We start from the raw sequence: 15,938 nt of genomic DNA on the forward strand, positions 1-15,938 counted from the left end.
TCGTGAAGCCCGAAGCTCAGCATTATGATTATTAACGTGTTTCAAATTCAAGAGCCTTTAAGCTGATCGATGTCATCAAAATGTTTTACAGCCATGTGTTACATAACATTGTACATTGTAACACTGTAATTAAGCAAGTAAGACATTGAAACCGAGCGGGTGCGGACGTTTATTTATGTCGTCTCCGCGACTCAGTCCCGTGACAATAGACCACGGATCCCCCTACATACTCAGGAAACCAAGGTGAGTAGATAGGCTTCTCTGAAGAGAGTCGAGTAACCTTTTGAAGAAACGAAATAGACTTAACACTTTTTATGCATTAGTGTTCAAGATAGTATACTTATGTTCGTAGGGACAGCGTACAGGTTATTTTTAAGATATACTCATAATATGGTTGTAACTTTTGATTTAGGAAAATAGAATGATAAAACAGTGCTGTTGAGACGTCTGACTGCTGTTGTACTATAATGTGAATTAAGTTGGGTATATTTATTTTACGAGAATTGTGACGTAAAAAAGAATAGTTGTTACAACAGTATGAGCTGTTCAATACTTGTTTAGATTTCCAAGGGCTCGTGTTTTATTGTTTAACTGCCATGCATGTGTTAAAATGTCGGTCAAGAGCTCATCAGTGCTTTGTCTTGTAAATTTTGTATTTACACCCAATTTACTTTCATGGTATTTAGTAAACGAGATTTATAGACTAATACCACTGTATGTGAAGATACCTTTTTAAAAGGTTCACCTTTTAACGAAAATTATGGGATTGATGATGATATAACCACACAAAATAACACACCCAATCACAGATAATCATACAATAAGGCGCCCGGTCTCTGAGCGCACCCAATCACAACTGATGAGACAATAAATTGCCTGCGGTCTCTGAATGCACCCAATCATAACTGATGAGACAATAAATCGCCCATGGTCTCTGAACGTACCCAATCACAGTGGAGGAGACAATGAAGTGCCTGGTCTATGAACACAACCCAATCACAGCTGCTGAGGACCCAATATTTAAGCGCCTGATCAGAGAACACTTGTCACCAAACTTTACCGGGTAAGAAGAACTGAGCAGACATTTTACGTTGTTTATTTTGGAACTATCTCTATACAGGGTGATTCAGAAGACTGGCAACAATTACAGATAATTAGCACATCGCAGCATTTTTTCCAGAGAAAACTACGTCACGAATACACACTTCAATTACACCTTTCTTGGTGTTTTATTATCATTAAAGTTTGAATCTAGACTAATTAGCAAAGTAAATTTAGACTAAGGCACGGTTACCATTCGAGTTCATTTTTTCTTTAAACTTGGCGAATTTATACACATTTTCTATGCTTTTTTTACAAGAATTTTCTTGCCTGTTTTGCACCTCTTTGATTTCTAACTATAAATAGATATATAATAAAATGGCTGTGAAACGGTATATTTGGCATCATTTGGGGGGAAACGCACAAACCATTATAAGTTTCTTATCATAATGCAAAGATATTACAATACAAATTAGAATTCATTTAGTCAATTATGTACAATAGAAACTGGAATAGTGTTTGAGTTTTCCTACAACACAACTGACCCAAGTTTATACAAGTCTCCTGCATATGTTATCAGTTCAATGTGCGAAAATACCCAAGACAGTAGGAACTAAATAGAAAATAGGGACGAGTTTTCAGATGACTCTTCAGTAATATGAGTAAGGACATGAGAGAGACATAGGAATGAAAAGCGAAAAACAATCAATATCAAAGAGGTTAGAGAAATTGTGAGAGCATGAAACTGGACTGAGGAACTGACAACCGATCGCTGAGATCGTGGGAAGACCTCCCTAGTGCGTACAACACCCAGACCGAGTCAGGACGGACTCGGCCCCTCTATGAAGGAACACGAAAAAAAGGGGTTTGGGGACAGTGCAATTTTCTCCGGTGATTCTGATGTGAACAGGACCACCTGACGTAAACCAGACATGTGACTTTTCAATCTGAACTCCCTTTGCTCTGAAGCACAGGGGCTAAGGCTGTTTTGGGCCCGAACTCTGTGAAACGGGCTTAGCCCCTGTGCTCTGAAGCAGGTCTGGCGATCGTATAGTTTGTACTTCGCGTTGTGTTTGTTTTATTTTAGTTGATAGTGGCGACTTCGAAACGACCCAACTACACTATGACTAGAAACCTTGTAAATAAACTCAATAGAAATGGAAATAATACTTTACGAATTTATTACCAGTATGAATATGACAAATATACACCACTCCTGAATGGACACTATTTTCCTATGTTCAGTATGACCTTTGACCATGTGACCTCAAAATCAATATGGGTCATTGACTCCTTAAGGTGTATCTTAAGCATTTGAATCATTTTGACACACACACACCCCTCCCCTCTGAACCCCTGGGCCGTGAATTTCATAATTAAGAAGAGGACATTAAACCGTGTATTTTGTTTATCTTCTATGACTGTGAAAATAGAGAGATTTAAAAAAAAAATTTAAAACATTTTTATTATGTGGCCATGTTGACCCTGCCCAAGGCCCTGAACCCTTGACCCAGCAGCCATGAAATTTACAATTTAGTAGATTAGTGAAGAGCTTCATGAACATCATAAGCATGCATTTAGTTTTTCTCAAATATATATGAGAGTAGAGAAGGTTTTCTAAGATTTAATACATGTTCACTGTATGGTCATATTGGTCCTGCCCCAGGGCCTGAACCCCTCACCCAAGGGCCATGAATTTCACAATTTTAGTAAAGGATTTCTTGGACATCATGCTCATACATTTAGTTTTTCTCACACATATGTGGGAAAAGAGAAGATTTTTGAAAATGTGACCTCGTTTGTGCTTATTTGGCCCCGACCATGAGGCCCCAGGCGTGGTAAGGTAATAAATTTCACAATTTATATTCTTCTTATCCTAGAGATGCTTCACACCAAATATGGTTACAGTTGTCCTTGCAGTTTTCAAGAGGAAGTTAAAAATGTAAAATTGTTAACGGACGACATACGACGACGGACGAAGACCAACGGCAATAGATCACGTGACTAGTGATGACCTGAAAATTATACAACAGAAATGAAAAATTTTGTAATACAATGTACAAAAGAAAAATATAGGATACAAATCATTTTTTATAATACAAATGAAAAATGATACAAACGAGAAAAAAAAAAAGATATTGCAACATTTGACATGCCATAAAGAATATGATTTACGTTGTTACTACATATGTGTTTCTCAATAAGTAGAACAATGGTAGAAAATAAAAAAAAAATTCCAATGTTTATTTTAAAAAAAAAAAAATACATTAATGGTCTTAAAAATTGAAGTTTGAAAAGTATTTTAAACGAAGATTTTAAATATTGGGGCCAAAATTAAGTCCTTAACATTCCAACATTAGGTATTATATACAAGCATTGAGGGCATTCACTTACTTATAAAATATTTGATTTAACCTAGTGTAAGGTATCTGAACGTCATGTGTGCAAATCCCAGGTCTGAAGAGTCTAAAACTAACATGCAGAGGAAAAAATGATGTCCTCCTTGTTAATAAGGACCGTTCGAAGAACATCTTTTTCTAATCAATCACTTATCAAAGACGTGTTCTTCCTGAAATGATAATGTTTACTCGGCCTTGTTGAACTTGCTGTCCATAGACATTACCGGATGATTTCGAGCTTGGAATGCTTAAGGTGGACCTTAACAACAAAGAATGAAAGTCGATGATCAGCTGATTGATAATTGCCTCGTGTTTAGGGACAATTTTATTTCCAACTTAAACAGTGGAATATGTCCATGATTTACTTTGGAAAAAATGTTTCTTTGTAAATTGATAAGCCTGTGTGTAACATGCTAACTTGATAGTAGAGTACATCTTAATTATTTGGTAGGAATCGATTACTTGTAAGAGATCGTTTCGTTATAGGAGTTAAGATAAGGGCATTTTACGCACTGGATGAGTTTCAATATACCCGATAGACGTTTCTTTGATAATTAATCAAGAACACCATTGATCTTGGAAAGACACATTAACATCGGGAAGGAAACATATCCAGCTGCACTTCATACAAAGCACACGACAATAGCTGAATTGTTTTAAGATGTGGAAATCAGCTCACAGAAAATTCAATTTTTGGCATCAAACTGGTTTCTAAACTCGATAACCAATTTCTAATTCCCATCAAGACTAGATGAAAGGATTTTTTTATTACTAATTTTCAAAACATGCAATTTAGAGTTGGGTACTGTTTTAAACCACATCATGAAGGCAAAATACCTGCACAGATGAGTTTTTGTTTATATTTCTTTACGAAAAAGACCACCTGTTTCTTCCCCTAATTTAGGTTTGGGTCTACACCCTGTGTTTCCTACAGGTGTGTTTCTGCTGTTGCATCCAGGCTTTATAATTTTTCCTTCGCAGGATCCAACTCTTTATGAACAAACAATAACTACTTGAAAATGTATTTTGGGAGAATGGGAGGGACGAAAAATGTCCTGTCTCACTGGGATGTCATTGATATCAAATATTGATGATAATGTCCGATTATGATATATCAAAGAAAACAGCAAAGAAATCCAATTTAAACCAGAATATATGAGCTATTGGAAAATTAACAATAATTGTCACTCGTGAAGTTACAGAGATATATCAAATTATTGTCACTGAAGCACTGGGAAATCATTGTGTAAAAAAAACGTTGACATTCACCAGGGAGGTGTCAGAGTGTCTCAAGTTCTCCATTCACTGGAATTCGATGTTTCCAGACTAATGCAAGAGATGGGAGACACAATGTAAATTTCTGCAATCAGTGTTTCCTCCAAGGATCTCCGCGGTCTCTCTTTGATCCGAGACAGTACTCTAGGAAGGGTCGCAATTCATTGATTGACTCTCGGTAGTATAAGAACCCTTTAAGGTGGCGTGCGGTTGTCGTAATCATACATCGGGGGGATTATCAGGTACTACAAAAGGATGTAAATGTAGGAGACATAATGACAAATTCTTTTCACAAGTGATGCGAGTAAATGTGTAATCCTTCAAGACTGACATTTTGTGAAAACACTGCAGAAGAATGAGTAGTGTATTATAGAGATTTATCTATTTTCCCTTGACGCCATTGTTCTATGCTGAACTGGTTTTATCATGATGACCCTATGTAAGTCACTGGAATCTCTTACGTCATCTCGTCAAAGTCTCGCCACGTCAGTGGAGAATCAGGAATCTCCCTACCTTATTCGTAAAGTCAGGTAAGTCTCATAGAAAAGTCAGGTAAGTCTCATAGAAAAATCTGGTAAGTCTCATAGATGTGAAAGGGTTGGAATCCTGGCCTCTGATTTTAAACGTCAATATTCTTATATACATGTGCTTATAAAGTGTTTATATTCATTCGGTTTATATCGCGATACTTAGATTGGGGGGGGGGGGGATTTTCTACTAGAACATCGCTATTTTTTAAAAAAACCAACAACATTATAATGTATTTCTGTTCACAATCAGGGTTTATAGTAATATATTTCTGTGACGAGTAAAAACTTTAGCAAAACTAGTTTGTATCGTGATTGTCACGAAATACTAGTATAGTATTGCATGGACTATATATATAGCTGATTTAGATTGGAATTGTTTTCATTTGATGTATATGGTATCTGATGTCAGCGTTTTGTTGAACATCTGAAATAAAATAAAAGTGTCATACGGAGAACACTGAAAGATAGTAGCATGTTATTGACTTGGTACAGTTGCTGCAGACCGTTTAACTTGATATCTCGATAAACGGCCTTTGATTAATGACAGAAAGGTTTAAACCATACGTGGAAATTTGACTGTTTTCTAATTGAGAATCGATTTCATTAACCAGTCCCTTCTTACGTATGCATATTAAGAATCCCAAACTGTTGTCTCCTCAGAAATCAATGCAATTGCACTCTCCATTAATGGAAATCAGATAATCATGAAGGACAAACAGAATCGTTGTGTTTATTTTTAAATGTAGTCTTGCAACAAGACAGGAATAAATAATTATCACGAAGACCCGTTCAGTCATTCATCCATTTAACTCAAATCAAGGCATTGGTACACGAGGTTACAGTTAACGGGATACTATATATGTATACACACACGTCTTGTCAGAGTGTCCTAAATGAAAGGAATATTTCAATGATGTTATAAGTAGCGATATCAATAACATATAAGTCTGAAAGATTAGGTATTACGTGTTGTAAGACCCTAGACCTATTCATTTATTTTCAGTCTGTTTCAAGAAAATCCCTCGCCAGTTTGTTCATTGATCTGAGTACATTGCACACGGTTCCCTATTTTGTAATTCATTAATTAGAAATAATTCCAGCTTTATTGAAATTGTTGGAGAATATCCCTCCCAGGCTCCAGCAGAATTTGATGGAGAAATAAATATCAAGCCTGTAGGGCAAGGATTTTATTTTTCATCAAAATGATTTCTAGACCAAGGAGATTATTCTCATAATTAAAGAACTAGCTGTATTGAAGCAGTTTATCTTGATTAAACAAGCAATTATCACGAAATCGTGCCCTAGAATGGAAGAGCAGAATTTTTTGAATGGTGTCTATATCACACAAATATATTTTTTTCTCCTGTATGATATCAAAATACATTTTAGTTTCCAGAGCTCGTGGATTTTCACCTGAGATGACATCTCGATATGAAATCAGTGTCTCGCGTGACGCTTTTCTGTCACAATCCAAAACTAAACATTGAACACGTTTGTTCCTTAAAGCATCCTATAGTCTGATACAATCTAAAATTTCACTACAGGCAACATGGGTGTTCCTATAGTGTTCTAGAGCTATATATGACGTAAACATCGAGGCAGGGCATGGCATTGTAGACGTATGCGTACAAAAGAAAGACGTCACTATCATTCAAAATACTAGCAGGTGATGAGATGTTGATTCCCGAGAATAGTCAAAACAAATAGAGTTAGTTCCACACAATACATGGTCAAAGTCTTGGAAGGTGTTACACCAAAGAGACTCATACTTCTGTGATGTAGCATGGAGAGAAGGTGCTGCTCTGTCTAATGATAAAGGAAAGGTGTGCTACTCGGCATGATATTGTACTTTTCAGTGGGGACCGTAGGTCGGTCCGTCCTGGAGCGCCATCGGAACCCAACGAGTATAACTTCAACTATCACAAGCGTGGCCTCTTTATCATCATCAACAACAAGAACTTTCACCCGTCCACTGGTAAGGAGTCACGTGATGGAACTGACGCTGATGCAGAGAGGTTGGAGGAGCGATTTCAGGATCTGGGCTTCGACGTCCGTCGATATAATGATGTGTCCTCGTCTAAGCTACTACAGCTCATGAATGATGGTACAAAACATTTTTACTTGTTCATTTTTATTTGAAGAGCGACCCTAGGTGACGACTTTTCAATTTTGAGACTTGCAAAATCCGCTAGGTCCGAAGTATATTGCTCAGAGCACCTTGGGTATTGCACCATGATTTCTTGAAACTTCTCAATATTTGAACAGTATAATTACATGTAGATAACGTATAGGAAAGATTGACTTCACCTTTCATTGACATATGGTCTTCACTTGACCTTTTTAGTTCAATAGATGAAGACTTCTTAAATATTTTCTTGCAGCATATATTGTCGCCCCATTTATATACTGGTGTCATTGATATGCTGCTAGCTATTACGAATTCCAGTTGTGGCAGAATTAACCTTTGACCTTGACATGATCTTTCTGGTGCGCTCACCTTGTGGTTTGGACGCTCGCTTCGTAACCAGTAGGCGCGGATTTAATTCTCGATTCCAGTACCACCTCGAACCTATAAGACAATTAACATAAGTAGTGACTGTTCCCTCGCCAAGAGCCCGGTGTAAGAAATGAAAGTCACGGATCATGGCATGCGAGGCCCCTTGTCACGACAGGCGTTGGCTAGATAAAGACCCCGCAGTGTTTCAGCCCTGGGCGCCATGCATGAGTCAAACACCGACGGCTGGCGACGTCTCTACATTGGTGAAAAAATTCTCGAATTGACGTAAAACAACTTACAAACATACAAAAGCTTTTTGATTTTGACCTTTCAGCACAACAAATATGAGTCTCTAATTTGCAGTTTGAACGTTATGGTCGAGATTGGAGTTGTGAACAGACATGTTTAATGTTCCAATCTCAGTAGCATAAACTTGTTGCAGTTACATTCGTACTAGAATTGATTTTAGGTGACGTGACTTTGAGGGAATCTGATGTACGGCAGAATGATCATACCGAGGTGTCTAATATTGAATTGTTTTGGAATGGTCTCCAGTGTAGCCTCATATTAATGTATTTTATTTAGTCCAAGATTAGATGCTCCTTATTTATGTTCTTTGCATTCTGGTCGATTTAACTAGATTCTGTCTGCTGCGAATTTTCTGTTCGCTTATTGTGTAATTACGATTGCGTTTGATTCTGTAAGAAAACAAAGAAAAGCAACGCGTGACCGTGACGTAACGGCCCCGTTCGTCTCTTTTCTTTACCATTTCTGCACGTACAGCAACTTAATTTATTGACCCCACAGAAAAAAATTGATTATACTCCAAAGCGAAAAATATCATATTTCATTGATCTATGTCAAAGACCTTAGGTTTTGAATGGTACCAAATTCGTGTTTGGTGATTACGTATTGCCGATTCCAAAATACCACAGCGATGAAAGCTGCTGCGTGGCCCAGGAATTCCGAGTATAGATCAGACATAAAAATCACAAGTATCAAAGAATCGTGACTTCGGGTTTATTCCTTAGTCAATGAAGCCACTCTAGATATTGAAAGAAACAATCGATAAGAATACCTGCGAAAGTCAAAAAGACATTATTGATCAATTTATAAATCGGATTACTGGTTTCAGTGGAGTATATATTAAATTCAAGAAAAATGTAAATCAATACGATTCAGAAGACTTTAACTCTTTAATTAATAGTGATTTTGTTGTGTTAGGTTGGTTAGTCGTTTGTTATACGTCCCGTCGAGAATTTTTCACTCATATTGAGACGTCACCAGTTGTAGGTGAAGTACCACAAATTTAGACCTAGGCTTAGCGCTCAGGGCCATAGCATTGGGGGTTCTTTAACTTACCAACGCCTGTCGCGACACGGGACCTCCGTTTTTAAGGTCATATCCGAAATACCTCTGATTCTCACTTCTAAGTGCCGAGCGTTTGGCGAAGGCGCAATCACTACCTATGCTTACGTCACAGGGGCTAAGCCCGTTTTGGGCCCGAACTCTGTGATACCATAAATTTATGACAGATGACATTGAATTCAACCCATTTGCACTTAAAACGTCAACAGTTAACTAACTGGAATCTGCGCTCGTTATGATTACCAGGATTAAATCTCCATAAAAGTACTCTGATATAGAATGGTTTAGTCTAATTTAACAAACATAATGACAAAATTGTTTACAGTATCCCCCTTTGTTTAGTTGTGACCTTTTTGAAATGTCTGTCTTACTTATGCACTAACCGAATATATTTAGCATTTTAGCATTAAACCCGTGGTCTGGCGTGTCAATGATCATACTACTAGAATAAGGAAAGGTACAACCAAATTAAAGATTAGGGTTAGGGGAAAAGAAATATCTTAAAACTTGATTTCTGGAAATAAGACTTGGGAAGGTGAAAACTTGCTAATGAGTTTCGAATTCACCATCCTATAACTGACATACCTCTTGGTCACCAATAACGAGCTGGGGCGAGATTTGCTGTGTATTGGGGCAATTCCTCATTTATTTAAATTCATTGCCTAACATCCGTGGGGACCCGGGTTAGAATAGGTCCTCAGTACCCCCTTGCTTGTCGTGAGAGGCGACTAAATGGGGGCGGTCCTTCGGATGAGACCGCAAAAACCGAGGTCCCGTGTCACAGCAGGTGTGGCGCGATAAAGATCCCTCCCTGCTCAAAGGCCTTAAGCGGCGATCATAGCTTAAATTTTGCAGCCCTTCACCGGCAGTGGTGATATCTCCATATGAGTGAAATATTCTCGAGCGGGACGTTAAACAAGATACAATCAATCAATCATTGCCTAACAATAATGAAAGATCTATTAAATATTATGGACAATTAATTATTCTTCCCGTGTAGAATTTCAGTGTATCTTTTATTTACTATTTGTAATATCTCTTTGGATTTTGTTTTTACTGTATAAAGTGTTATACTTTCAGCTGCTCAACTTGACCATTCGGATTCCGACTGCTTTGGTTGTGCTATTCTTAGTTACGGAATCGAGGGGAGGATCTACGCCACGGATGGGATGTTACCGTTAGATGTTCTCATTGTTCCATTCAAAGGAGACAAGTGCCCTATGTTGGTTGGCAAACCTAAGCTCTTCTTCTTACAAGTAAGAGCATATATATATAATTCAGAAGAAAGCTGCAAGTTAGTACTTATTTAACTGGATGGTGCCAGTGATGTCACGAACAGATAAAACACACACGCACGAACGCACACACACACACATATGTATGTGTGTGTGTTTTACCGGTTACGGATATTTCAGTTTTGAACAAACATGAGGGTATGAACTGCGATGATTCACGCCGTCATTGTTCACGATGCGCGTTAGCGCTTCATGGAATGTATGTTGGTTTGAAGCGCTGTGTACAGTTCATACCCTCATGTATTTTCAAAAGTGAAATCTATTTCTTATATTTACGTTTTACTTTCATTTTTGTTGGAATTCCCAACCGTAAAATAGCAACGTATTGACGAGGAACTGGCTAGTGTTACAATTTGTAGAGGTATCAAAGGCAAAAAACATTATAAGGAGAACAACTCGTAAGTTGTACGAACTTGCTTCTGATCCTTTTGTATATGAAAGGTGAATATAACGAGCAATGATCAATCTCATAACTCCTTTAAGCAATACATAATAGAGAGTTGGGCAAACGCGGACCCCTGGATATACCAGAGGTGGGATCGGGTGCCTAGGAGGAGTAAGCACCCCCTGCCGACCGGTCAAACCCGCCGGGGGCTCCATATCTTCATCAGGTAAACGCGCGTATCCATAGTTAAAATTAGTGTGCCAAGAACGGCCTAACAATCGGTATGAAACATGCCAGACAGCATTTGACCCAATGGTAGTTTACATTGACAAACTAGATCGTTATAACGACCATAGAATTTGCGAAATGCTGACTTTTAACGAGACAGTTAAAACCCATGCACCATCAACTTGTTTGTCAGTAGCCTGTCTCGATTTATAAACTGATCATACGCAGAACAAGCTCTTGCATATCGATTAAATTATATACAATAAGATACGTTCAAATAACAAATATTGGAATTTTACATATTTGCCTGTATCGAATGATTTTATCTTCAAATATTCTAGAAAATTATAGTCACAGGTTTAGAAACATCTCAATGGATGATGAATACTTTACCCATGTGTAGTGTTTCGTAGTACACATACTTTCTGATTTCTTCATTGTTTACAATTTGAAGTCTGAGAAACGATAGATATGCGAACGAAGATTATGACAGACTAATGAAAATTATATTTCCCTTTGATGTCTATTGTCAATACTTATATTTCATATTGGTGTATTTAATAGATTATGACCCTTAAATTACATGTAAGCTATACATACTGGTGCACAAAACATGCTCTGAGCAGGTGCCCCTTTCTTGCTTTGATTTTCTATCATTTGGTCTAATCCGCACCACCCCACACCATCACAGTATCGAGCGAGGGGATTTAGACACTGTGCACAATCAAGAACCCTGTCTGTCCTTCTTAGAATTCTACCTTTCATATGGGGCCATCCACTTTCCCTCTCAGCTACAGACATTTTGCTGGACCATGCATGTTTTCACCGGAATTTCTTCAGCAACTGTCACTGTGTCTTAATTTTGTATTTGCACCCATCTATATGCTAGGAATCATGGTGACACCTACATGTTGCATATCAACATTTCAACATTTTTATTAAGCTCTTAGCTACATTTGACACATATTCTAAAATTATTGTATACATTTTTACACATATAATATCACTTCAAATATGTGAGATTTCCATTTTCAAAGAAAGTTGAATAGGCCTATAGTGCGAAACTGTCCCCTGCTATCTATCAGCCCATATTGATTATGTATGTAAACGTTGGGATGTAAGCTTTTTGTGCAGATGTTAGATTATTTCAAACGAAATTACCACATGAAAACAAAACACTATTGTTTGCCTAGTTACGGTTCATGAAATATCAATATGTGGTATTTGGCGGGGTACTATACGTACAACCGTTTGAATTAAATGGGCTAGAGTATTTCCAGTCCTAAATGGAATTGAAAGAAATCTTTTAAAATAATAGAAAATTTATCTGGCAAGTCACTGATGTTCAAGTAAAATTGTATACAAGAGTTTATATTATCAATGTTAAGAAAAAAATGTTGCATTTCTTGCAAAGCAATTGGCATATCCTATCCAAGTTTTTCTCCATGGCTTCTAATGCTAAATTGTAATTTTGACTTTGTTCAGTTTATGAGGAGAACATTGCAGACAGCTGTTAGCAATATAAAAGAAGGATGCAATGAGCATTCAGTGAAAAGTATAATGAATGATCTTAGTATCCCAAACATTATCGTTTTCTACTTTTCTGGCCCAAGAGTAATTGATTCATTGTTTTTACTGGATTTACTATTGTTGCCTTTATTTTAAGTTTTACTACTTGAGAGTAATTGATTCATTGTTTTACTGGATTTACTATTGTTGCCTTTATTTTAAGTTTTACTACTTGCTTTTTATTTTGTTGCTACAAACTCTGGCCATATGACGAAAATGAAATTATCAAATGCATGCAATTTTATAATATATTGAATTATGATATTTCATTCTAAAATAATCAACTCCAGTTGAAAAAACCGTAAAGTTTCAGGCTTTGCGGGTTTTTCCAAATGACGTAACCAAACTGTATTTTAATTCGCCAGTTTGTTCTATAGAGTCGGCGGCTTGGATAGAGAACGCTTGATTCAAAATTGGAAAATGAATTCGAAACTAGGAAAACAGGGGATGTGATTGTTCTCCCCGTTTTTGTTTTTGGGGGGTTTTTTTGTTGGTTTTTTTTTTTACCTCCCATAATTTCAGAATTTTATAATTAATATTTCGAAAAGCAAAAAAAAATTCCCCCAGAAACGTGCCTTCATCCAACGAGCGATGTAAAATACATATAAACAACTCGAGAGATTTTTATTTGAAAATTAACCTTCCTTGTGATTGTTCACTAATACTGCTGTTTCAATAATGCATGTACAGCCTTCTCCGAATGCGGGTTAATCACATTTAACAAGGTGCTTGAATAAAGTAAACTAATAATAAGCTGTCCGATCACTTTTAATAGTTACAATTGGAGTTCTAATTACAAACTAGCATCGATTTTTTAACAAAGGTCTATGGTAAAACATTCTGCAGAGATAATATAATAAGAGCTTTATTTTCAAACAGTATGATAGTTTCCAATACCCCCCCCCCCCCTCCCAAAAAAAAAACACCAACTAGCAGAGCAAAATGCTTTAGAAATAAGATATATTAGAAATATAAAGAAAAACTGAAATTGCATCTTATAAATGTATACATTGTACAATGTACTTCATCTTCACTACTTAGTGTAGTGGAAATGTTCAAGGTGAACCTACTTTATCACCAGTAAGGCTTAAAACACCAACTTTTGTTACTGCGAAAACATTTAAGTGTATATCTCTATATTGCATTTGCAGTCCTGTAGATGTTCAAATTTGGAACAATCAGTAGAAGATACAGTGTCATACAAAAGTTTTCTGTCTGAGGAGTCGGAGCGCAGTTTTTCCGGAATGAGAAGAATCCCAGTAGAGGCTGATTTCCTTTTCTTTTACTCTACAGTGCCAGGTGACATCCTCGATCGAAATCAGATATTGGGCCTAATTGAGCCTTGAAGTTTTGGTACATTGTTTTTGCGAATTCCTGTGAGACAGATATTACTGTCGAAGCACACGCTGTGCGATTCATTATTAATCATTGACGATAAAATGAATCATCGTTTAGAAAGGAATTCAAAGTAATGAAGTTGATAGTTTATACAGTGCCATTAAAATCTCATCCCCTCTTTTGAATACGTCTTTATTAATCACTTTGACTCATTTTCTAACGACAAAATAAGTCCCCTGCGGTTTCTCCTCGAGTTTTTGCATGCAATAATGTCTTTAAACGTCAAATGTTGACATTTTCCTGCAATTTGTGATTTGATAGATAAGAGCACAATTTCCATCTTTCTTCAGGTTTTTATTCTTGGAGGAATCATCAGGAGGGATCCTGGTTCATCCAAGCGTTGTGCATAGTTTTAGAGAACTATGGTTCCAAGATGGAGCTTCTGCACATGCTCACTCAAGTGAATCGGATGGTGACGTACGAGTATGAATCGTGTTCAGATGAGGAGTTCACAGATGACGTCAAACAGATGCCTTGTATTGTTTCCATGCTCACAAGATATGTGTACTTCCGGTTAAAGAAACCAGACATCCGAGATTAAGACTGATCCGGAAGATACGAATGGGTTGGGGGGAAATATCTCCAAAGATGGATGTCTCTACACGTTTGATGCTTAAAGTTTTGGAAGACAATCTAACATAACCAGTACATACTCATCAAGCCGTGTTTTACAGGTGCATCTGAAGTTCCACAACAATAAATCTGAAATTTGCTATTGACTTATTTCACTCTTGGTGACAGTAATGTGGTCATGTGGCGGATTTAAACTAAGATTTGGCAAACCGGTGTATTGCAGCCCTCTCTCAAAATATTGTTAATATCGGAAATACATCACTGCGGTCAGTGTACATTTAATTAAAGAAAACCCAGAGTGTAGCCTTGTGCAATAAACTTGATTTCCTCCCTCATATTTTACAACGCAGAAGTATCAGAAATCGTTTATAAACGGTTTATATCCGTCCTTTTGAAAGACCGGTAAAAACAAATCAGCATGCCATACTGCTATACAATCTGAACAAGAGTTTGTTCTTAAGATAAGTTTCTTCCGATTTTGGGCCTAGAAGGCATAAAAGCAAACACAGTTTATAAAGTATAAAGAAGGAAATATAAAAAAAGATTACATTAATTACGAAATACATGTAGACGTAGCATATGGGGATATCTTATGTCGATTACATCATCTGAAGCTATAGTTTATCATTACCGGCCGCCTCGTTTAAGCAAAGCTAAGATAATGTCTATGGTTATACGACATGCAATGCGTTTGTGTGGGATTAATATGTTATCATATATGTATATTTCAAAAATAGAATAATATCCTTAAAATAAATATTTTTGATAATATCAATGATTGTTAACAAAAATGTATTTTGTTTGTTTTTGGCAATGGTACCTAAGGTTTTCGGCATCATTCTCAAACATGGATAGGTTCAAATAAATCCCTTTATATTTTCGTATTTTCACAATTTAATTAAAATTAGATCCTTTGTGTAACGATATCAAAGGACCTAATTTTGATTAGATTAGTATTTTCACAGATATTTATTTCAAAATTTCATGAAGTTATGTACGTTTACCCTTTCTTAGGTAAACGTTTCACACCAAAAAAAAACGTGTTTAATTCTACTGAGACACAGATTGAGAACAGACTGAAGTCGCGTTCTGTATTACGCCAAGAGGTACATTAGATCTTCACATGAACACGAGGGATCATATTGATTTGTAGGCATTCTCAAGTAGTGTAGATTCGTCTTGTTCCAATAATAGCCCCGGGGGTAGGGTGGGATCACAATTAAGGAACAAAGTTTTATATTTGAATAAGTGAAGAAAAATCTTTTCAAATCTTGTTCTTTAGAGCGACATGATTAATCATATCAATATGCAAGCATCCATAGGTAGTACACATTCATGTTTGTTCAAATCATGGCCCCGGGGTGTACAATGGGACCTCAA

The 15,938-nt window shown here is 36.8% G+C and overlaps 1 protein-coding gene across 2 annotated transcripts in view; it reads left to right on the forward strand.

The window, feature by feature from the left end:
• The window catches only part of LOC125671564 (caspase-3-like), a 14,880-nt gene extending 182 nt beyond the window's left edge, over nt 1-14,698 (forward strand). Inside the window, exons 1-5 of one of the 2 annotated variants that reach the window (XM_048907348.2) lie at nt 1-243; nt 7,102-7,349; nt 10,191-10,366; nt 13,739-13,886; nt 14,276-14,698. The exon at nt 1-243 is cut by the window's left edge and continues 182 nt beyond it. In XM_048907348.2, the coding sequence (XP_048763305.1) occupies nt 176-243; nt 7,102-7,349; nt 10,191-10,366; nt 13,739-13,886; nt 14,276-14,526 (891 nt within the window). In that variant the 5' untranslated portion in view covers nt 1-175 and the 3' untranslated portion in view covers nt 14,527-14,698. Of the gene's footprint in view, nt 244-4,742; nt 5,246-7,101; nt 7,350-10,190; nt 10,367-13,738; nt 13,887-14,275 lie in introns of those variants that run through there. The other variant, XM_048907347.2, reaches the window with a different exon arrangement.
• Nucleotides 14,699-15,938: the final 1,240 nt, after the last annotated feature.

The sequence above is a fragment of the Ostrea edulis genome, chromosome 4 (genome assembly GCF_947568905.1).
Source record: "Ostrea edulis chromosome 4, xbOstEdul1.1, whole genome shotgun sequence".
Taxonomy (NCBI): domain Eukaryota; kingdom Metazoa; phylum Mollusca; class Bivalvia; order Ostreida; family Ostreidae; genus Ostrea; species Ostrea edulis.